Genomic DNA, 25,319 nt, shown 5'->3' on the forward strand with positions numbered 1-25,319 from the left:
GTAACGCAGGATCCAATTGGCCACGGGGGGTGGCATGGTGACATGACTACCCCAAGGCCTGACCTTTCTACAGATTTCCATGGAAATTATGATATGAAAAGAAATAAAAGGCAGTCTATTCCAAAAAGGACACAGAAATTAATGTTAAAGAAAACAGAAGGTAATGTGTCCCTTGTGTGGATGCTACATGATAAAAGTTAGCATTTTAAACAGAGAAAGGGGGGTGTCATTAGGTTAGACACAAACTAAGAGATGTCATCTAGCTGGAGAGATGTAGAATACAGTAATGTCTCTGTAAATCTAGGTCACAGCACTGAGCAAATCAGTACAACATACTAGGCCAGTTTTATTTCTGAATAGTTTCTGTGCACATTTTGTCTCAGAGCTTTTTCATTAAGGGCCATTTACTAGCACTCAAAAGCAACAGGCCAAGCACTGCAGGCAATTTATGACATTTCATACTAAAATGAATAGTCACAATAAGGGCCTGATCCAGCTGCCTTTAAAATCAATGGGCTTTTGGGCCTTTACCTTTCATTTTGTTGGCAGAATACTATTGGGAATCCTTTTTACCCTTTGCTACAACATAGACTTAAAATGGAGTATTTCTCTTTCCTCTCCCTCCTTCCATAGTCTTTTACAAATATGATTGCTTAGTGGCAGTTTTTGTTCAGCTCCTTCTTTGGCACCCCAGCCATAATTGCAGTCCTTGCCCCACCTGAGTACAAAGACTAATAGCTCTGTGAGTATTGATTTCTCTAATGAGTCAGAAGGAGGCTGGCACTTGTCTGCCCTTCCGTACAAGTCAGTAGGGTAGCCTAGCTGCAATCTTTGCACCCTTCTACAGACAGTGCCGTAACTTCATTGTCTTTCTGTGTCTTTGTTCATAACAAATAATATCCCTGAGGCAGGTGGGTCTGAAAAATGCTGTGCTGCAATGTGGCACCTTTGCTTTTTTGAACTTCCATCCTTCTGAGTAAATTTTTCTTTGGAATTATTATCAGGACTCTCTCATGATGGCAAAAGAGTGAATTCAGTATTTAATCTTATGCCTGTCTAAGAAAAAAAAACCTTCACCATAACTTTAATGGGGTTGAAAGGGTTAGTCCATAATTCCACTGACTAAAGAATATCTGGATGAGCTATAAGGGTTAAAACAGAAATGGCTGAAGGAGCTTTGAAAGTATTCTTACTGCTCTGGTACTGTGGCTACACAGCTCTTAAAGATTCAGAAAACCTTGATATACAGGCTAGTCTTCAAATTAAAAAATAACTAATTAGTTGTATTTAAAAACTGCTATTTCCTTTTAAAGTTAACTATTCTGTAGAGTTAGCAGAAACTAATCAAACCTGTTCCAATTATTTTTAAAGACTGTTAAAATCTTGTATACATGCAAAAAGAGTTTCTGTACAAGAAGCAGACAGTGAAGCAGGTGTGAATGAAATCATGTGAGCAGGACAGAAACACTGCTTTATCACTGATGTCACGTTGTGACACATTTATGTCTTTCTTTCCTTTTAGCTAAACCCATGTGTTTTCCATTTATTTCACTTCAGATCAGTTCATGTGTTGTTTGAGTCACAGTCTGTTTTGTTTCAGTTCTGCTATTAAAAGCTGCTAACTTGTTGAATGCTGCTTCAATACGCTTATATGGCTTTAGAAAATATCAGACAGCTACTTAGCTATTTCATTGTGCTTCCCATTCCGGTGCAGAATAGAATAAAATACTTGGAATTATTTGGCATAAAACTGTCACATCACAATGGCCATATTTAGCATCTCTTTGTTGTCAGAATACCTAAGTGTTGGCTTTCTTTGCTATTTAAATGCTATTCTATTTGTTCCTAACTTCCCCTGTTTAACAGCAGACAAACCCAGGGAGCACTGAATGAGTCGGATGATCCCGAGACAGGCTGTCTAACTGATAACAAGCCAACTTCTCGTCACTTCTATCCTGTCGCCTTGCTGCTTGTCAGCTCACACTTGCTGGTTGTGTGGCTTATTTTAAGTCTTGCTTTACTATTAGCCAAATATCAATAAAATTCACTTGTGTCCCTTGCTTTTCTACAAACATCAACAAACTAACTTAAAAAATAATTATTCTGTAAGATTTCTACATTTTCAGACCCAGAGGATTTGTCTTTAAGATACAAATGTCTGAACTGTACAGTGTTTTCATTATTTTTTCTGAAATTTAAGAAGTATACTATGCATCAGGTGAATTATTTTGCTTTTTTGTTCATGGCAAAGCTTTCCCTCTGTAATTAGCTGAAAAAAAGATCATTTATATTAGTGTCTCTATATAAGACAGAATACAGGATCCTGAAAGCTTGAACCCACTTTCCAGACTCCTATTTAGTCTAAAATTTTAAAAGGTTAAAAATGATTTTGCACAATGCAAGCTAACTCTGAACTAAGAATCATGGATGGGACAAATCTGTAGGATTACTTTTTATTGTGCTACTTTCATTGTTATTTATTAGCTGATGGATTCTTCTGTTTTGTTTAACAAATGGGTTATGTTATTACTTTGCAACAGCTAACCCTTTTCTGTCAAGTAACTACATGGAAATATAAAATAAGTTCTGTTTTGTAATTAAATTAGCCTGTTTGTAATTGTTGCTTTGGTTGCTTTTACTTTCAAGACACTTTTATATTCTTTTTAACAAAGTCTCGTTTGTGTCTAGATGCACCACTTTGGCACTTGTGACTTTTGTACTGTATGTGAACATCCTTTCTTTATAAAGCAGAGAGTTGGATCAGGCTGTTTGAAAAGCCATTTTCTCTTTTTTCATTGCAAAGCTAAACATATTGAAATAAAGTAGAAATGAACCTTTCCTTTACAAATCTGTAGGGCCAGACTTAATAAAATGCCTTATTCCTAGAACCTGCATACTTAGGGCTACGTGTAGACTTTAACATGTATTATAAAAAGTCTGAAAAAAATGTGAAAGGAAGTAAAAGGCAAATATATTTGTAAAGTTAGAATTAAAATATATCATTAAATAAAGTATTTAAAAATTTTTACTAAACTTTATTTAAACCTTATGGGCAAATATTTAAAAAAAAACAAACCCCATCACTGATTTCTGAGGGCAATAACTGTATTGGGCCTGGCCTTGGATTTAATTTGTAAGATGTATCATCACTTGTGGAGAAACAAAAATGTAGAGTTCAATCTTTGTTATTTTTACTTCAACTGTTGCTGAAACTCTGCAATGAACAAATAAAACATATTTATTTATTCTGTGTTTCATGAAGTTGTACTTTTTCCCCTTTCACTAGAGAAGGATGCCGCATAGAGAATGTACTGAAGAATATCAAATGCAGAAAATATGCATTCAACATGATACAGCTGATGGCTTTCCCAAAGTACTACAGACCACCAGAAGGGACATATGGAAAAGCTGACACCTAAGTTTACAAAAATGTAATCAGGAACACATATCTATGCTAATTAGCTAATATAAAATTGCTGTTTGTGTATCATGAATTGGGAATGTGTAACAAATCTAGGAATTAAAATAGATGCGGTGATAGCTGATGAAGTTAAGTTTAAAAAACTAGTCAGTCACTATGAAAGAAAGCACAACGAAATATGGTGGGTTGAATGTTCTCAAAACCAAATAATTTACAGCCCTTCTGTGTCAGGGGTTAAGTTAACCAGATCAAATAAGCTAAGAAGGGTCTTATGAGTTTTTGGATATAAGAAAAAAAAATGTGGATTGCTGCAGGATCTGATGTTAGTGATTCAAAAGGTGGCACGGTGGTGGTGGTGGTACTTGGCCCAGTACCTGAGACTTCTGTGAGGAAGCAACATCCAGTTGGTTTTGATCTTCTCAGTTAAGGGTAAAATGCATGTCTTGGCTGCTTACGGTCAAAACCCCACAGAACTCTCTTCCAGAAATGCTGATCTTAGTCTCCCAGTCAAAATTATGTTGGTAATTATATTTTGCTTCTCTATAGAAGCTTGGTAATTACATAATGTAATTACAGTAATTACAGCATGTAATTTGCTAAGTACATTCTTCTCTGTAGTTTCATTTGAGTGTATTATTCTTTGCTGTCTGTACCCATGCCAAATCCTACCCATTTTACTTGTACATTAGTTTCATTGGAGTCAGATTATGCATGAGAGTAAAGTTACCTGAATTTGACCCATATACTCAGTGTTGCTGTGATCAGTGAAACCTCAGTTATAGCTTCATTTTAACAGTAGTTAAAGTGATTCCTGTATATCACTCAATCCAGATCTTTTGGATGAAAAAAAACTGTATACCTGTAAGATTTTATTATTTTTATAGCACAAAATCCAACATAAGCTTAAAAATCAATGTAAATACTTTGACTCATTAGCTATTACAGCTGATTATATATCACATATATGGACACAGTGCTTTAAAAGATGTGTTTTCAGTGTTGACTGAATTCTAGCGCTTTTCCCAAGTTGTGCTATATTTATTGCATAGCTGTCATTTGGGTTTTTAGTTGCATCAGATTACTCCCTCTCCCCAACAAAAAAAAAGCATTAATTCAAAGATTATTAACATTTATATAGAGCCTTAGTTTAAGGTATAAACAGGTTAGGAAAGGAAGAAAATAATTTTATCCAAGTGAAACCACAACGGAAATTCAAAATTCTTTGGAAAAATATAATTACCGGAGTCAATATTTCTGCTGTTACAGAAACCACACAAATGCTAATGCACTAAGAACTGTTACTGTATTTGTTTTAATAAAAATACATACTTAAAAGCCTGATCCTGCAAAATGCTTATATAAATATGGAAATGAACTGCTATGTGAGTGGAGTTACACATGTCAACATGTTTGCAAGATCAGGTCTCTGGGCAATTAGTAAAGCATAGGGAATGAAATCCTGCTCCAACTCTTGTGGACATCATTGAGTTTGGACTTCATCTGTCTAATATATATACATGATGAACAGCTTTTTCAAAGCAAGTGATACTGGCACTGGAATAGTTTGGTAAATTGGTTTACTCACATTTTATGGCTCCTTTTGAGGGGTCTTCTTCTGTCATAAGCTATAGAAGTTGTTTTTTTCTCTTCACATGAGACCACAAAAGAGCCTTTGCAGTTGTTACAGCACCTTCCATAAATATGGTACATAGTTAAGATTGGGCAGACATAAACCAAAGGGATTTTCTTTTTAGTACTATGTAATTTACTAAAAGTGGTGGCCATTACAGTCTGTCATGCAAATTTATATTTGTATATGGATTAACCATTATGACCTGATCTGTTTGTTACTTCTAGGTTTATTGAACTGATGGCTTCCTAGAAACAATATAGTCTATGCTGTGAATCTGTCACATTAAAATTCCTCATCTTTTTTGACATGTTTACTATAAAAAGGTGACTGGATGTGCTCACTAAGTGTGTAAAACTGCATTTCTCTTGCATCTCTGGAAAAAAAAAATCCCATAGAATTAGGAAAAGAATGAGATATTTTTCTACACTTTTCAAATCAATCTGCCAAATTCTGTGGCTAGGTAAAAGTATTACAGGTTTTAGAGTGGTTTATCTAAAGCCCCATTCATTTAATCTAAATTAAAGTCCACAGAATTTTTCCCTCTCAAAAGAAATAATTCAGGGCCTTTCCTCTTGTGATCTTTCCTCAACATTTGGGACCTAAATTATCCTTACAAAATAATCATATTCTGTTTGGCTACTTTAAGCAGAAGAACTATATACGAGTCATACTTGTACAGGCAGAATTTTGAAGTAAACACATTTTTCCAGCCTTTCTCATTTTAAATATGCCAACAGCTCATTCCTTTGAAACTTATGTTGCCAATTAATTTTCAATATTCCAAGACAATATTAAAAGATGTTTCAGTGAAACACAATTGTGTGCGCATGATGGTATCTAGGCTATCAGGGAGAGAATAAGTATTACTTTTTAATCTGACAAGGCTGAAGCTTTGCATGCCAAGTTTTTGACTGAAACACATTTTTACAGATTAATGATAAGCCCCCAGTAAGAAATGCTAATGCAGTTTTCAAGCTTAACATGAGCACTGCTGCTTCAGTGCGTTCATGTGAAATATTTGCACTGCCATGGATTCCAAGGGGTTTTGTGCCCTCTAATGGTTTCACCAGATAAAGATTTGTCCCCAAATTTGAGTGGCCAACTAGTCATAAATGCCAAATTTAAGTATTTTTTTCTTTTTTTTTAACACAATTAATCCTATGCAGCTACCTGGTGCTTGTAGCTCCAAGAATTGCATGCCTCCCTGTCCCAATAGAGGACATACAAAAGCACCCAAGACCACTTGTAAATTTAGCAGAGGATTAGTATTCCCAAGAGCTTTGTGCAAATGCTTTGCGGTGGAGTAATCCAGGCCAAGTGGATTTCCATGGGTGAACTATGTCTATGATATTTGCCAATGTATTATTGAAGAAAACATGCCAGGTCTTAATGGGAGACTCACAGACCATGCTCTGATTTTGCACTGTATTAACTTTTGTAAGGTCTGGAAAGTTCTGTCTTGAGATCTGAACAATTTTTCAAGGCGTAGAAAACAGCCATATTGGAATAAATATATGGCATTTTCCAAAACCAGCTTGCTTTCTTCAGGCCAACACTTTACTTAAATCACTGTTGCTACTTATTTGAGTAAAGTCAGCAGGATATCACTTGCTGAAGCCTGAACAAAGGTGCTTCCCACTTTGAATGTTTGTTTAGTGTATTCTGTAACTGTATACATTTTATACTATAGCTAAGTGTTAACATAACAAACCAGTTTAGCTTTCCCTTTTTCTTACAATTTATAGAAAACCACATTGTAATATTTTTGCAGTGCTAACTGTAAAATTGTTATACTGTGTAATAAATGAAGAAATGACATATTGCCATACAGGCAGGCTTTTTCTTCTACAGTCTTCTTTTGAGGAGTTTAGCACAAAAATATATTAATTTTAACATCTATAGTTTAGTTTTTATTAAATGATGAGAGAGAGAACATTTCTAATTCCATTATGTCTGTGTAAAGCAGCTCAGCTTGAAACAGTAGCAGGGCACATACTGCAGAAAAACCAGCAATATACAAAGCCTACTGAAGCCAAAATAATGTTAAGTCTTTTTGCTATGAATGTTAATGTCTCTAGTGCAAGTACAAAAATGAAAATTAAGAACAAATATATTTTTGTGCTAAACTTTTAAATAAATATAAATCAATCTAAACGCATAGTGTCATCTTAAGCTTGGCAGTGTTCTAACTCATCACTGATGTTTTAAGTACAAAGAACTGCGGCATATCATTTATTTAGATCAATACACAATATGCATCTTATTGTCCTCAGGAAATAAATTTAATTTTTATTTTCAGTTCTAACAGATTCTCTGGCAAAATCTGTAGGTAGCTAGTGTTACAAAGTGGTTAATATATTGGTGGAATTATTAAAGAATCACATTAAAAAAAAATTATACAGGACAGAGTGGTGTGGTTCATAAATGTAGCCAGTTGAAAAATTTTTAAATATTTAATTTCAGTTGACCGCTTAAACACTTGAAGCCATTGGATTCTATATTTATGTTTTATTCCCATAAAGAGGGTGATATTCTGGCATGCCATTGGACACAATTTGTATCTCAACTTTTGTTTCTTTACAGTTTAAAAAGAAACTCTTGCATCCAAGAGGTGTTTACAATGAAGCAAAAAGTGTTTCAAATAATTAACTCTGCTTTAAAAGGGAAAAATGAAACATACTTGAAAGATCAAATATTTAAAAATAATTCATACAATTGTTTCCATAGTTAGAAAAAAATGTATTTTTCCAATAGTTTGGAGCATTGATGAGGATTTTGTTTCCTTAATCATACAATACATCAGCCATATTTTCTTTCTCTTACTAGAAGATTCAACTTACATTTTATAGCATTCTTAACATTTAAAATACGTTCCTTTTTTCAAATGCTATATCCTGAAAAAGTAGCATAGAAAATAAAGCAAGCTAAAAAGAGGCTACAGTATATAACCAAAAATTAAAACATGAAAAATTCTATTTAGTCATACAAGCTTTAGAATCAATACCATAAAAAAAAAAAAAGCTTGTGAAAAAACAGTTATCCAAATTCCAATGATGACACAGGGAAGAGAAAACATCAGAAGTTTGCATATCTGAAGAATTGTATAATGGATGCAAAATAATATGGTGCTCAGGGTGTGGGTGGGTTGTTTTGCTGGCTGGAATTGTTTTGGATGTTGCTGTTCTGATGACCTTCTAGTAGCTTAACTATTAGTGCCTGGACACTAGTGTTTGTATGTCTTCCATTTGGTATGCATATATTTCTACTATATACTTTTAAATTATGGATTTTTCTTTTTTTTATGAATAGTATGTCTTTCAGATTTTAGTGAAAGAATTATATAATCGCGGGTTACTTTTGGTACTTGGTCTCCTTTTGTGTACCTATTCTAATGTAACTGCAAAGATCAAATTGCATATTCTCTCTAGTCAATGGGACAGCTTTTATGAGGCAAAGTAACAGGATTTATGCTTTGTGTCCATGAAGAGAAACTGATGCACAGCTAGATAGCCTCAGCTCCTACCTTTGTACTTCAGGAATTATCATTTTGTTTTGTTGCTGCGTGTAAGCCACATCCATTGTACACTGTGTGTATATTTTTATTTAAATAAATGTGAGTTTTATTTTTTATGTTTTGGACTTTTTGTGTTTGTCATTTATTTTTCATTTTCATGAAAGCATCTAAAAGTAAACTTGCTTTTCCCATCTGCAATCTCATTGCAATTTTCATCTAAACATAAGGTGGAACTTACATTTGTTAATAACAAAAAGATACCTCTGTGTAATTGCTGATCCCCAGAGGGATAATCTAACATGATAGATGTGGAATCCATATTTCTTCACAATAATGATCTTAAGGAGTTGAAATGGTTTAGTTCTGTACTCGATTTGGTATCAGCTCCATGGGCTTGGTGCTTTCTGGCAGAGTCCAGATTTGAGGAAATAAGTAAGGTTTGGTTTAGGCAATATTCAGTTTGTCTCCTCCCATTGCTGAAGCATACTTTACCGTACTGGTTATGTTCACAGTGAAAGGTAAGTCCTTCACGGTTCACTGAAATATAACAGGAGACCTTCATTTGTCTGGTTTTGGCTACAGGGTGTTAAAATATGTTTCATTATCTACTTACCTACCACATTTCAAACTAGAACAATGTTCTGTGTATATGTACGTGTTTAGTTTTTATAAACTAGTAAGTCTAGTGAGCTGTTAATTGCCCTTAAGTGTTTTAATTGCATTTCAAAAGAGCCAGGAACTCAAAAGTTGTTGTTTTAGTAATCTGTTATAACAGAGCTGCTACTGTTAGGCCTGGTAATTTTGTATCTAATTAATAAAAATGAATATATTTAAAAATAGCTCCTATGTTTCTTTGCACAGTACAGACTTTATCATCCACTTAGATTATTCTGCTGTCTTTCTAATGATAAAAGGGTAAAAAATACAGAAAAGAGAGCAAAATTAATCTAAAACTGTAATAAGGTAAGAAGACACTACAAAGCTGAAGTGTGCATTTGCTCTTGCAGCTTCCCTCCTGTAAGTTCCTTTCCAATGTAGATAAAGAGAAGTATGAATGACTTGAGGGTTTTGATCCATAAATTGCCTTCAACTGATACTGAAATTTCACTGTTGTCACTGGGAATGATGTGCATTGATTATGAAGGTATTCTTGACATTTCCAAACAAAGTCAATGCTACCATCTTCAATGGGAGCATTAGTTGAGCCTTCGAAGGCTCCATTTTTATTTATGTAAGTAGTTCCGTAGCTCTGTGGGGTCCGGTCTGACTTGGCTTGAGTAACGTAACAGGTTTTATTTATCTCTTGATATTTAATCTAATTGTTAAAGCACATCACTGCTTTTCTTACCCAAGAGAGAAGGCCCCTTGATGTGTGTGTGAGCTGTTCAAATTCTGAGTTAACTTCTTCACCTGCAGGGGAAGAGACATGATTTGCCCACTATTTGAGGAAAACTCTCTAAGAAATAATATTTAAGGGCTAGTCAGGATATTGCCTTGATATACTTAATGTCATTATAATGTCTTGGAGGGGAAAAACAATAATGTAGGATAGCACTCAAGGGGATGAGGTCATCACAAAAGTTAAGATTTGAAGTTTGAAAAATTAACCCTATTTAAAATTACGCAATTTTATACCATTGATTTTGGAAGATTATTGCTTATGGAAGAAAACAAAGATATATTTCTTCTTCATTCTCATTTTCTTGTTGTCAATCATATGCTCCCCTTTTTATTAACAAACCCTCCCTGCCTTCCCCCCCAACACATTCCTTATGGATTTCTACTTGCAGATCTCTTTTGCCTGAATAATTCTTGATCATAGTGATTTACAGGAAGAGGCAATTTAAACATTTGATTTGAATAAAAGTAGTGTGTCACACACACACAAACTGATAATCACAGTCGAATTTGCCCTGCACATTCTTCATTGTAAAGCTTCAGGTTTTTCAAATGGGGAGTGGAGGAAGGAAGAAGGTAAGGCCCGATCCTGAAGTCATTAAGTGTTTACAGGTACGTACTAACTGCGCAGTAGCTGGTGCTCACAGCTGCATGGTGAAGCCTTGCTGTACAGTAAAGCGTCTTGTGTAGACATGTTCCCTATGTGCTAAGTCGCATATAGCAATCAGAAAATTGTCCAGCATATGGGGTAGACAGTTAATCTTTGTACCCCAGAGGTGTGGCTGGGCTCCTGCCAGCTGCACCAGTCCAGCAGCAGCAATGGTTGCTATTTTGTACCCTCCCCAAGTTGGTGCCTGGAGCTGCTGGCCCTTACTCCCCCACTTAGTTATGCTGCTGCCTAATGTCAGTGATGTATTTTTGGTGGCATCTGTCAATTCCAAGGCTGGTATTGGAGTTAAGGCAGGACTAGACAATTATTTGGGCCTGTGGACCACATAGGGAGTTTTACCAAGGTGACATGGGCTGGGTCAATCCCTTTACCTCCCCCTCCCCCCTGCCCAACATCTTACCAAAACTCCCTATGTGGGATGGGCAGGCTGGGAGCAGTGTTCAAGAGTGGGCAACGCCAGGATAATGGGCAGGGTCATGGGGTGTGTCAGTGCAGGCCTGAGGCAGAGCCACAATCTGCTGCCTGCATGTCCCTGCAATGGGTTCAAGTTCTGTGAGCAGGGGCATGCAGGGAACAGATCGCAGCTCTTCCCCAGCCCAACCCCATGCTGTCACTGCCCCAAGACCCAGGGCCTCCATGGAGACCAGGTGGGAGCCATACAGGCAGGGCACTCCAATCACATCCACCTGGCTGCGTGCCCTGCCAATATGGCTCCAGCCTTGGGAGATCTGTCGGGAGCTTCCGAGGCTGGGTGCTCCTATCACATCTGCCCGACAGAACAATCTTGGGAATGGGTCTCCATAGAGACTGGCTGGCAGCTGAGTGGACAGGGTGATCTGATTGCATCCGCCCAGCAAAGCACTGCCCACGCAGCTTCCAGCAGGTCTCTGTGGTACCTGGGCAGCTTGGCTGGGTCCAGTGGCAGCTGGAAGGAGCTGCTGCCAGGAAATGGAGCCAGCAGCAGCACTGCCTCTGCCCCACCGTGCACCCAGGCACATGTCCCCACACCTAGGCTGGGCAACCTGAGAAATAATGTGATTGAACCTTAAAGAGGTGTGAAAAGCTGAGCAAAAGCTTCAGGCAGGCTTTGAGTAAGGAAGTAGTGAGAATGAATGAGATTCAAAAAGCTTAGTCTAACAAAGCAGAGTTGACAGCACACTTAAATAGGTTTAAGTGATGCCTTTCAAATTTAAATCAGTGTTTTTTGGCAAATGATTAGTTTCATTTGCCTTGTTTAAATGGCTGTCTGCCTTCCCCATAGGCATCTTACATAGCTTATACTATAATGTAATAAACGTAACAAATAATAATGATGCTAATTAATATATGACTTATAAAATAATAAATCCACTTGTATAACAGATTTGTGCACAGAAGATAGTTATCTTGACTGAGAGATTATATAAATAGATAAATACATAGACTGAGATCTCTATTATACATAAAATAAAAATTATTATTTTCTATTATTTCAAATACTTATCTTGACTTTCACCATCTGTAACTTTAAAAGGGAGATGTACAGTAACATTTGCAAGGCTCCTACATAACTCTGGAGTCTTTTATGCTGGGACTGAATCTCTTAAACCTCTTAGGCACTGCTGAAAATGTTACCCATAGAAATTAAAGGTCAAATTCTGCCTTCTTACACTAATAAGAGCATCCTGATACAGGTCTAGTAGAATTTGTCCTTCAGAAACCACATAAGGGTGCACTGAATCTCAAGCCTCTACTTGAAAGAGTTTTAAAGAATTCAGCTTAGCTAAATAAGTTTGGCAGATAATTAGACACTTTAACATTTTCCAGAATACTAGATGCTGATGAGTAGTGATGTCTATGCTGACATGCCGCATAACCTGACTTGGCTCTATGACAAATATTGAACTATAACAAACTATATCTGCATCTGGAGACAGCAGCTAAACTTATTTATGCAGAACATGTATCTGGGTGGAGACCACCCATTCTGGAGTGTTTCATCACTAAGTTTTATACCCATCAATGAGGGCTGTAGTAACCCAAAACATACATCCCCCCTACTTGTACTGGGACTTTCAAAATGGAGCTGAGATGTCTGCCTCTCATGACCTGTAGGAATGGATGTCTTTTAGGCTCTGTGAAAGATACCAAGCTTTTTACTGACCAATGGTATCCATAAAATTTCAGTCTCTTTGAATAACAGGAAGATGTAAGACAGAGTATTTTGCAGCACTGAGACAGGAAAAGTCTTACATTTTTACTGCTAGGTAATCAAATATTTGCATTGCAGAATCAGAATTAGTTTAAGGGATGTACAGAGACAACTGAAAAGATATCTGGAGGATAAAATAGAGTCAGAGAACAAAAGTATCTGCCCTAACCTGAGCTGCAATAGCATATTATATTTTGGATTGTGTTAAATAGTTGTGCCTTCAAACAAAAAAAAAAGAAGCTTTGAAGTGATGAGGACTTTGTTAGCTCAGGACTGCTGTAGCAGCCTTAAATTATCAGTCTGTAAGCAAAATCATGCAGAACTATGTGCAGAACATCCACACACAGACAAGAGTGTGGTTTCATTTTAAAAAGCTGCTGGTTCCCAAGCCAAACAGCTTCATGTATATATGTATATGTTATATGTATATAAATGTATGTATATGTTGTATGTGCATTTACACAATCACATAAAACTCTGTAAAGCAGAGGCTTTTTCAGAAGTATGGTTAGCACAATCATTGATATATCTGAAAAGCAACATGCTTGTAAAATTAGAAGGGTAGAGAAGTACGATATCAAGTTATTAGAAACCATGGGAGAGAATATCACAGGCATTGCCTCTCATACGTACACAACCCAAAAAAGACAATGCTGTATTGAGAGGTTTCACTAAAAGATCTAGTCCAAAGGAGATGTCTTCAGTATGTTAAGTAAGCTAAATGCTTTACACCACTTCTGAGGATCATTTATCATTTAAAATAATTGTTGCCACCTTGGAAAGAATGAAAAGAGTCCTGATAAATTACCAGTGTGTTACGCTCATTGATACTTTTAGCAGATGATTTTTCCATAAAGACTACACACGGGAGAAGGATTTAATGAACACATGGGTATGGAATGAATTGCCTGTTTATTAAAAGTCACAGCCAAAGTTTGTCAAGATGGGAAGTTATTACAACAAAATTTTCAAGGTATGTCTTTTTTCTTCCTTGATAAGAGAAATAAGATAAGAGAAAACATTTCAGATAAGTAGAAAATAGCTGCTAGTAGCAGTTCTGTGTGCATGTGTGTATGTATAACTTTAGCTAACATGTTTGGCTATAAATTGCAGATAAGAGTTGGTTTTAAAAAAGTGAAGCACCCAATTTATATGTATATATTCATGGGCACAGTTAATGGACATCAGCAGGGAAGATGTGCTCCCACACTTTTCAAAAATCAACAGGGAAGCATCAAGCATACCATACAACTCCCTTCTGCATTAAACTTATTAAGTCAAATCAATTTTTATGGGTACATAGGCCAGAGCTGTGGCACTTAATTCCTTTTGATCTTCAGCCTGCTAAATTCCACTTCCCACTGTGCTACCCTGCAGTTTATTTTTAACAGTTAATTTGTTTGGACATCATTAAAAAGAAAATGCTACAACTTTAGAAGCAATAAAGCACTAAACTGCCTGTCAAGCTATTAACTCCACCAACAAACAAAAGGCAGTTTCAAAGCTAACAAAAGTGTGACCTGTTCTATTAAAGAAATGAAAGAAACAACACACCTGATATTGACTTTTGCCAAACCAGTTTTGCAAATAGCTCCCACCAATTTCCAGGCTCAACAACTGTCACGGCCATTAAGCAGTTAGAGAAACAGTATCTTTGGAAGTGACAGATTTTGATAGAAAAACCCTGTTGAGTGGTTCAACTTGTTTTTTGTATTCTTGAAGTGATGTTAACTCTCATGATTTATCTGTTACTGTGGGCAGAGGCACACAAACAATGAGCACAGGGATTTACAAGGCATCAGCTGCTCCACAGTTAACTCTGTGCATGCTGACAAATGAACACTAATCCATAGCAGTTTGCCCTTCCCTCTTTTATTAAGAGTTGGCTTTCATTTACCATGGGATAAGAACGGGCACACAAGCTGTTATTGTGGACCAGGTGACACTCTAAATCCCCTCTCTCATTTACCTCATGGTAACATGTTTGTGTGTTCAGAGCATTACAGATATGGTATGAAAGTTAGGCTTTCCTAATTCTGGATTCCTTGGTTAGTTTGCTACCTAATTCTCTGAGTGCCTGTTGCATAAATATTGCATATTTCTTCAAATAAGTTTTCCCTGTATGTGTGTGTGCACATGTATGCGTGCAGGTTAAATCATTCTATTATGGATCATGCTATGATATACATTTTTGAGTGGATTTTTAAAAATTGTATTAAAAAATCTATTTAATATCCCATTAAGTAATGGTCCCCAGAAGGAAGGAATTTTCCCAGGGCTTGTCTACAACTGCATTTACTGAGAAGTAACTTACTGCAAGCAGTTTTTAGACCCGTGCCTACACATGTAGACTTTACTGCACAGTAACACTGTGTGTGCTCCAACTTTGGAGTAAAGTTACTCCCAAATGGGAGCGCACACACAGTATTACTGGGCAGTAAGGCATCTACAGATGCCTTACTGCACAGTAACTAAGTGGGCGTAGATATGCTACCTGCATCATGCCAGTAGCAAATTTACACCCAACTCAGTGCAAGTTGCCATAGTTATTGCCCAGTATGGGCACACATCTACATAGGCAACATGTACCTCCTGAGACTGGGGGGATATGGCAACTGCCTGCAGGTGGTGTCAGTGGTGGGGGCATGGCGATGGTGAGCAGGGACCACCTTCAGGTGGTTACGCTGACATCAGCAACGATGGCGGGCCAAGTGGGGACCGTGCACAGGCAGCCAAGGTGGTTTTGGCGGCTGGGGAGTGGGTCCCCCGCCGCAGCTGGACACCAAGCCTGGAAGTGTAGGCAGCACTTCTCGGTGGGGCCACCAGCGCTCTACCTGCCCCCCTTCCCCCCACTGTGGCCCATCACCTAAGCCAAGAGTGCTTGCTTTCAGGGGGTGCACATGCACCCCCTATGCATTGCCCATGCATGTGTAGACATGCGCCCATATTGCTCAGTAACTTTGTACAGGTAGATGCCCCCAAATGTGTTCATCATTTTAAAGCACCCAGTTCCACATTTGGGTCAAATCAGCACTGCTGTGCAGTAAAGGATGAAACTTACCAAGGGTTAAAGGGAATGGCTAGAGTCCTCAAAAGTATGCAAGTTGAGGGGCTGCACCAAAGGATTTCATGCGCCTGAACACAGTTAGTTACCAGCTAATAGAGTTATTAGCTCATAACTTCTAGAGTTAGTTGCCACATACTAGGTACAGGTAACTAACCTTTAGGGTTGGGTGACAGTGCATCCAGTAGGTCTGTGATTTGGATAGACCATGGAAATCCCCAGGGGTCATGGGAGCTAATCCATTGGTTAGAATGAGTGTCCTGAGCCTTGGCCACACTGAAGTGGCCCTTTCCCCCATGTTACTTACTACGCTGTGTCCTTCAGCTTTGTGTAGGAGCTACACAAAAGGTGTTGTTGCATGTCAATTTGAATAATCAAATGTAGTTGGGTTAAGTGGTAATTGCACAATCTTCCTCTTTGAGCCCTTCAATGCCACTTATGAGAGGAGATCTGATTTTTAGAAGTATCTTAAAGAGGAAAATAAATAGTAAGTACATTTGTTCAGTATCATATGCCTATGCATCAGATCAGTAGATGTGTAGATCCTATCAGCCATGATATGAAACTGTTGTACTTGCATTTATTGGTGGTATCAATGTGGGGCACTAGCTTTCAAACCCTTTTAAAGCTCATTAAAAAGAACAATCGTTTCTTCAAGACCTGAATAATGTGAGTTTATAATTGTCTTAATTCCACCTCAACATTTGCAGAAAATTTGAATGTTTATTTCTCATAGACCATTGGTGATAGGTTGCCATTTTTATTGTGCCACTTCAGCACACACACACAGCCCTTACATGCCCAAAGAATGACAGAAAAATCCAAATTGGACACTTGTCCGTTGCCAGATATACACATGTGTGCACACATCGTCATCACCCATATTGTCGTCAGATGCTATATAGTTGTACCATGAAGTTCTGAAGTCCATTTGAAGGTCAATTAATCAGGTAAATAGTTATGAGCGCAACAAACAGCACTTTTCATTGTTTTACAGCTGAATTTTTCACTGTGGAAGGTATTTTCATATAAGCATAATTATTTTTAGTTATGTAATAGAGGTTATAGGTCAATGCTTTTCACACTCCTAACAAGTCTCTTGTTAGGATGAAACCCTTTTCTCCTGATTGCATTTGAAAGTAATTATTAAAAAAGCACAGAAGAGTTAAGAGAATTAACTGAATTGAATAGGAAATCTTTATAAGTATTCTCAGGGTTGGCATTTTGATTGATAGGCTTGAGACTTAAAAACTAGTACAGCAATATAATTATGTAATAGCAGCCTCAGCCTTCTTGCATGCTGATGAAGCCTTTTTTCCACTTCAACAACCTGTTCAATCATTTTTATCACGGTGTACAATTCAATAAAAGACTCTGTGCGACAAGTAAATGTGTCATAATATCTGCTGCTAATGTAACACATTATAGAAAAACCAAAATGAAGATGAATAGCAATCAAGTCCATATAGCTACTAGTTCAGTACATAAGGTGGATTAATTTTGGATCAGCAGAAATCTTACTATTTTTGTTTCATTTCCCATTTAAGTAACTATAAATTTGTATTTGTGGGGTCTTATTTTCTTCATGCAAACAATATCGGAAGAAAGTGACTCTAGAACGCTATGATATGTTAGAGTGCTCTCCTACTTTGTCTAATATGCTGCAAGTTTTACTGGCTAAAAATTTTAATTCTCCTGCACTGACTAAATAGAACATAAAACAAATGAGTGAAAGAGGCAGTCAATCAAAATACTGTATGGTGATATATATATTTTTCTAGATAATTGTGTTTGTATATTGGCATTTATGGAAATACCCATCTATCATATACTTCTCCTCTAGCACTGCCCCAGCTTGCACTAGAGCAAGTTAACATCATTCTGGTGATATATTCTGGAAGCTGAGATGAAATCTACAGCAGTGGAAATAACACAATTCTCACAGTTTTCCAAAAACTGATTGCACTGCGCTTTTGAAAATGACACAATACCTAATCAATTGTCACTACAGGCCTGAGATTGCTATCCATATCTAAAAAGGCATTTTTTTTTTTAACTCAGTGCCTTGACTGGACAAATTCCATGCACATCCTTTCCACAAGAACACCAGACATTTGCATTCATTGTATTTAATAAAATAAGTTGTAGCTAAGAATCCTGACTTTAAAAGTGACCTAATTTGTATAGGATGAGTCATTTCCTGTACTGTGGTTCAATACATCATTTGCATTTGAAGATGGGTCATGACTCATTCATAACTCATTCATACTTTTTGTTTTCTGCAAAGACGTATAAAATTTAATTATCTGATGATAAAATTAACACAGCAAGAGAAGAGGAAGGCAAATGAGAGTTTACAATGATGAAAAGGCAAAAAAAAAGTTTTGCAATAAGTTCTCCTCCGCCATTTCAATTCATAATATAACATACAACAGTGAGAAAGGGTTAGGCATTATGCCTCCATCCAGTAGGCACCGTAGGAAAAATATGCCTAATGTTTTGAGACTATCCATTATCTAATGCCTCATCTTCTGTGGTGACCAGTCTGATTTCAGAACTGTATTGTTAGAACCAAAAAATAATCAGAGGGGAGCCAATGCGGCTTGTAGCATGTCTCCATGCTGCTCACAGCAGACCTGTCAGAAAGCATGCCCCACATTTTCTGCATTCCCCGCCTGCGGCCTGTGCGCCAAGTGACACAATGAAGCTCAGGGTAGCTCTGAATGCCTGCTAATAACCACATATTACTCAGGAAGGCATTAGGGGAGCACTGTGTGCATTCACCACTGCTTTAAGGTAACTATGTTGCCGCATTTTGGGAAGTTGGTTGCATATGGAGCTGGAGTGAGTGGGTGGAACAAGTTGTGTTCCTAGGCGTACAATTTGCCATTCTATAAATTGTTTTGAAAGTCTAAAACAAATGGTAATAAGATGACCAAGGTGTGTCACTGAATCTAATTTATTGTTACTGATATTACATTCAATTCAACTAATGTAACATTCAAATGAACAAATCATGCCCGGTGCTAATTTAGAGTAAATTCATAAAATGATTTGATCATCAATTTTTTTTTAGAGGGAATCCTAGCAACTCCTGAAGAGGCTTCTAAGAATGTAACAGCCTGTTTGGAGCTGCACTGACCCAAACAATTTCCTCAAATTCAATTAAATCTATAAATTCAGGTCTCCTAATTTAAAAAATTGTAAACCAGAAGGGATGATTAGATTGTCTAATCTGTCCTCCAGTATATCACAGGCCATTAAAATTCCTCAAACTATGAAGTTCAACATCTTTAGTTAAACTAAAGGATTTCACTTCTTTGGAGACTATACTACTGCACACTATACCACTACTATACTGTATACAGGCAAAAAACCAAGAGAGCCAATGCTCCAAGGCCCTGTCCCAGTAGGGAATGAATCATGTGAGCTATGTCTGCACAATCACAGAGGGTAAATAATTGACACTGCAGTGGAAGGCACAAAACTCATAAGGGAACCCTGCTAATCTGACTGGGGGGGGGAATTGCTTTTTGACTGTGAATTTGATGGTAATTATAGACCTGCTGACCATTCTAATCCTGAGCAAATTTGTAAGACACACCACTAAGGCACCAAAGCAAAAGGATTCTCAGTTTCCCTCAATGCAGTGGTCTGTCCCATCTGGTGCCCCATTTCCAACTGTAGTAAGTGGAGGTGAATATTAAATCCAAATTATCCAACATTTGAACTACTGAATTCAGAGTTAATTAGGCTTCCATCTTTCACTTCAATGCACAAAAATCTACGGCTATTTAAACTTGGAAAACTTTTCTTTGGGTGACTTCCCCTGCAGGCTTTGAATGCACCTACATATATGCATGCAGATAACCATACTTTCAGACGTTGCACACAAAAAGACAAATAAAAGCCAAGATGCATTCTAGTCAATAAAAAGCAAAAGGCAAAAAACAGAAAAAGGAAAAATAAGATGCTTAATATAACAAATGATTAAAAAACTCTTCAGTTGTATGAACTGCAGCAGAGTGGGAGATAAGAACCATAGCCAAGGAGCCTACACTTTTTTCTGGTATATTATTTCTCATTACAAGCTTCCTCAGGTGCATGTACAGACTGGTCAAAAGTCCTATTCTTTGTCGGTGTTGTGAATTTTTTCTATGGTGAGAAGCAAGATTTGTAAGGTGAGGTAACAGTAATCTATTGGGCCATCTTGTATGTTTGGAAGAGGAAAGAGAGAAGCTTTTAGGCTTCAAGCATCTTTCATTAGGTCTGGGAAAGAAGGAATGTTCCAGTGTAGAACAATGTATGAAAACCAGAGGCATGAGGTCAGTGGTGGGGTAAGAGGGGGGATTTTTTTGTACTGTATTAGGTTTGTGCAGGGTTTTCAGGTGGTTCCTTCAGAGGTGTGGTCTATTTCCTTGGGAGAATTTCCCTGTTTGCTAAAGACAGTTTTTAGGTTGAGAATGGGGTTGACAGTATTCTCTGAGCAGATGTGGTAGTATCTAAGGGCCAGGGTATAGATAACAGTTTTCTTGGGTGTTCCCTAGTTTAGTGGATGTAACATAGTTCATAGGCTTTTAAAAACCATTTGTTTCTCTCATACCCCTCCACCACTACAGGAACAACATTTTCTGAGGTACTCACTCTTGTGTATTCTGAAACATTAGTCTTCATTCACATGGATTTTTAATACAAAACATAGCACTTCCTGGTCTTGGCCTTGAATCTTGTGTTCTTCAAAATTTATTTGGTATTCCAAGTTGTGTGTCATGAAGTCCAACTGGTTTAAAACCTCTAAACCTTTTGTTGCTCTCTTCTGGACTCTCTCCAGTTTGTCTTCATCTTCTTTGAGATGTAGTGCCTGAAACTGGACAATAATTGTCTTGCTTCGCTACTCCACATGGAAGGATGTTCCACAATCTCAAGGCTCTGATGACTACAAAACAACTCATGATTTCCAATCTAAATGTATTTATGATCAGTTTGCACCTATTTTTTCCTGTCCCATAGTCCACTAGCCTGTATGGCTCTTCTCCATCACTGGTGCTTATCCCCCCCTTGATATATTTATAGAACACAGCCTTATCTGCTCTCTGCCTTTGTTTTTCTGGATTAAACAAACTATGATCTTCCAGTCTTTTCTCAAATCATCCTGATAGCCCTTTTCAGCACCTGTTCCAAATCAAATTCCTGTCCTCAGGGTCATCCAACTCTTTCTTTATGACCGTCTCTTCCTTTTCTTGTATTGATGCCTCTCAACTTTGCTTCATCAGCAAATTTCACGAACACACCCCACTTTTTGTGCTAAGAACATTTAGTGGCTTTTTCCATGTGGCAATCGATCAGATGCTTCAGTGAGGTTCAGCTAACTGGCTGCATTTTCTCCATCTATAAATACTATGATTCTTTTTTCAAAGAAAGCTACTGGATAAGTCTGGCAAAATCCATTTTTGATGAACCATGTTGCATTTCATCTCATGTTCCATTTACTTCCCCAAGTATTCACTATTGCTCCATTATATGCTGGCACTACTGAGTTGATAGATTTACTAAAAATACTTGCTACTGGCTATGTATGTCAGTGTCAGTTCTTTCATAATTCAGAGATAGAGGCTAACTGGTGTCCCCAGCTTGAGTACATTAAGTTCTTTGAGTTTTGTTTTAACCGTGGTTATGTTAATTTCCATTTCCATTCCCATACCCTCGTTCCTATTATCCATCTCACAGTTGGCTTCATCAACATCCCCCTTATTGAAACCAGAGATAATTTAATCACTGCATTTTTGGAAAATATTTATATTATCCTTACTGTCTATCCAATTCTCTCTACGTAGTGGTCCCTCTTCTTTCCTTATCATCTCCTTATTTATATGAAGAATCTTTCACTATTTGTTCAAATATACTTTGTAAGATTGACTTTTAAAAGCTTGATTTTTCTGGCAGTTCTCTATCCCTACCTTTCTTGACCTCTAAGATGTAGTTTCTTTTGACCTGTTCTTTTTTCCATTCTTTATAGGCTCTCTGGTTATTCCTAACATCTTTTCCTGGGGGAGTTATTCATCCAGTTAGGTCTGAATCCCTCTCCTACTGGTATTTTCTCATTGTTCAGAATCTAGATGCCTGACAGTTTTAGCTCCACAGATTTAAAGAAATGCAAGGCCTCCTCCACGTTTAAGTCCCTCAACTCCTCAGGAAAGCTGACTTCATTAACTAGTTCCTGTAGCTTAGGGGTGTCAAACTTACCTGAAGACTTGGGCCAGATCCAGAACTGGGGCTACTCGCAGGCCAGATCCAGCCCAGGGCACAGGGGTGGCTGCCATGGCCCCTGTGGCAACAGTGACCACAGTGGCAAAACAGGAGGTCTGGAGGTGGTGAGTGGTCCAACAGCAGCGCCTCCGGAAGTGAGCTCGATCCTTTGAGAAAAGTCCTCTTTTGTTCTTCTTTCATACAACAAAAATGGTGTCAGTATTTTTATCTTTGTGCATGTTGGTATTTTTGTCAATTCAGGGGCTCTTGGCCATCAGAGAGATTACCAGGGTCACTACACCTCTTTCTGTGAATGCATGCCAATGGTTTAACATCCAGAAAACTTCCTTTAGAACAAATCTTTGATCTTCATGTTGTTCTTACATATTCATCCTCATTCACTATGGAATGGCCGAGCTGAAGATCTTCTGCATACTGATGTGGTTATTCTCCAACAGTTCTAGCAAGAATCTTGTAGTCATTTGTCCCAAAGTGCAGATGACCAGAAGATTTTTTCCCGCTCTCCTCAGGATTCCAAGCAACCTGAGGTCTGCATCTCATATTCTTCCTCCTAGCACAGAAAGCCTTTCTGTTTTCTGGTTCTGGTCTGGTAACATGCCAGGCAGTTATTTCTTCTCTTTCTCTCCCTCATTTTTTTCTTTTTTGGTGAACTTCCAGTCGTCTTCTTTCCATTATGCCTTTTGTTGGCAGCACATTCTTCCAGTCTTCTATGTATCATCATCCTTCAATATATCTATCATCTTCTAGATATCATTCTTCCTGGGTCTCCAGTGCCTACTTACCCTCATTGCTTTCTCTGCTCTATATCTGGAGCTATCACCTTTTCTCAACTTATTCTTTCATTAGCTACCAAAATTATTTCCATTTGGTTTGAAAAAGGACAACAACAATTCTTAGGAGATGATTTTTGAGGACTCAGTCTCTGCAGTTCCCGCAGACTTAAGTGGTATTGTGGTTGGTCAATGTTTCTGAAAGCCCAGCATTTAATGAATTCTGCCTCTCAGTAATTTAAGCATTTTGAATGTACACTTAAGCATATGTACATTCCATACAAAACAGATGCTTCATCAGGAATACTAAGCATCACAGGATTTAAATGTGACCCAGTATACCAGAGTGTGTCTTCCCCTCTCCAATAGAAGGGGAGGGTCATCAGGGTGTACGTGCTGGAGATGGAAATGGCAGCTTGCTTGCAGCTTCCCCTTCTCCGGTGTCTCTATAGAGGAAGACCACAACATAATATCTTAACAATATACATGGTTTATCTGGGTGCAGAATAAAAGAGGAGGCGATACAATAAACTGGATAGGTGATAAAGATAAATATTTACATATAATATATTCAAGTCAGCAAATAACAGAACAGGTAAGTATAGCAGTCCCCCAAGATCCATGAGAGAAACCTTGCCCATGGATCCCCAGAAGGTAAGTATTTCCTAACAATCAGTGGGTAAGTACCCCAAAATATAAAGCACAATAAATAATTAATAAACACTCCAAAATGTATGGTAATCCCAAATAGCTACTTCCTCTAGAGAAGTCTCTCTCTCTAGCATAAATCCCCTCTGATGAGACTATCCCCTATGTCCCTCCCCAATGGGAAACCCCTCGCCTGAGAACTCATGCTTCATGGTGAGTAGGGTCCAGCAAGGGTTCCCTTTGTTTCATCTCCAGTTAGGCAAGCAGCTCCTACAGTGGGTGCTGTGTCTCAGTCCCTGCACTGGGCACGTGGCTTGTTCATGTTTCTGGATGGCTCGGCTTTCTCAGCAGGTTGCAGGCCTGGGCATCCTAGTGCATGCCCAGGGCTGGGGCTCCAGGGCAGGCTCACTGTGCTGCCAAGCCTGCACTGCCCATGGGTCCTCGCACCCAGTGCCAGGGAATGGGGCCCAAACTGCCCCCTGCCCCCTCCAGGGGCTCTCAGCCCAACAATGACTCACCATGCAGTGGTATCTGCATCAGTTCCAGCCTCATACTGGGGTTGGAGACCTGAGACACCTCGAACAGCTCCCGAAGTCCTGGTCCCTATTGGAAGCTCTGTGCAGCAACACCTGCACTGTCTGGCCTTGTGGTGGGGTTGGAGACCCGAGCCACCTAAGTGGCTCCAAGGTCCCAGTCCCTAGCAGACCCTCCGTGCAGCGACACCTGCACCAGCTCACCGTGCTCTGTCGTGTTAAGGGGTTGGGGATGTGGCTGCCCGCTGCTCCGGTCCAGGCAGAGTCTTCAGGCTCTTCAGAGCAACTGGAAGCGCCCTCTGGCTAGCTCTTCCCCAGCTGTTCCTCACTCCTGGCTTCTTTCTTCTCTGTCCCTCATTGTCTCCTCCACGTGCTGTGCAAGCAGCTCCTTATATACCCTTTTGAAGCTCCGCCCCAAGATTGAAGACAAGCCAGTCAGGGGGGAGGTGGAGCACAGTCTTCAGTTAGGTCTGTTCCCTGCCTCGCCCCAATGTAGGGGTGGGGCAGACTCTTGAGGCTCCTCTCTTACTGGTCTCTGATTGGTGGGTTTGCCCCATCAATCGCTTTGGCAATTCTCTAAGCCCAAGGAACTGGATGAAGATAGTCAAGCCCGCCACATAAGCATCTATGTTATTTCAATTTCTGTGCCTTTCCAGGTATATTTTACATTAAACACAAATAAGGGCAGGCTTGAGTTTAATCCTTGCTATGCCAGATGATCTGTAAAGTAAAGGAAAATCCTTATTCCAAAAGTATTTCCATTGCCAATTAGATCAGTGTCTCCTGAATAGAGACTCTGTCAAGAAAAGCATATGCTGCAAGAAGTACAGTGACTTCCTTAACTCTTAAAGCACTAACATTTTCTTTGTAGTCAAAGAATGCTTAGTTCAAAAAGTTAATCAAATAGAAAAGGAACTTTTTTTTAGTGGTTATCACAATATTCTTCTGAAACTTCACTATTAGACTCCCATTAAATAGTTCTCTGAATTATCTTCCTGGTAGGTAAGCTATACACTAGGGATGACTTAGATTGTCCTCCCGGGTCTTCTTTTAACTTCATTAGTTTCTTCCTTGTCCTCATTGAGTTGCACATTGCAGTAACCTTCCCTCAAGTGAAGACAGCTATACATGACTGTTCTTCAGAAACTCATCAGTGCTACTTTTATGCATTGGCCAGAGGCAAATGCGAAATAGAAGTGCAAAGTATGCT

General features: G+C 38.4%; 1 protein-coding gene across 7 annotated transcripts in view; it reads left to right on the top strand.

The window, feature by feature from the left end:
• The window catches only part of INPP4B (inositol polyphosphate-4-phosphatase type II B), a 613,602-nt gene extending 604,909 nt beyond the window's left edge, over positions 1–8,693 (top strand). For 5 of the 7 annotated variants that reach the window (XM_090036465.1, XM_090036466.1, XM_090036467.1 and 2 more), the window contains one exon: positions 1,867–3,270. In XM_090036465.1, the coding sequence (XP_089892591.1) occupies positions 1,867–2,041 (175 nt within the window). In that variant the 3' untranslated portion in view covers positions 2,042–3,270. The other 2 variants (XM_090036470.1, XM_090036462.1) reach the window with 2 other exon arrangements.
• Positions 8,694–25,319: the final 16,626 nt, after the last annotated feature.

Source organism: Crocodylus siamensis, chromosome 2, assembly GCF_052110815.1.
Source record: "Crocodylus siamensis isolate JL-2025a chromosome 2, ASM5211081v1, whole genome shotgun sequence".
Classification (NCBI taxonomy): domain Eukaryota; kingdom Metazoa; phylum Chordata; order Crocodylia; family Crocodylidae; genus Crocodylus; species Crocodylus siamensis.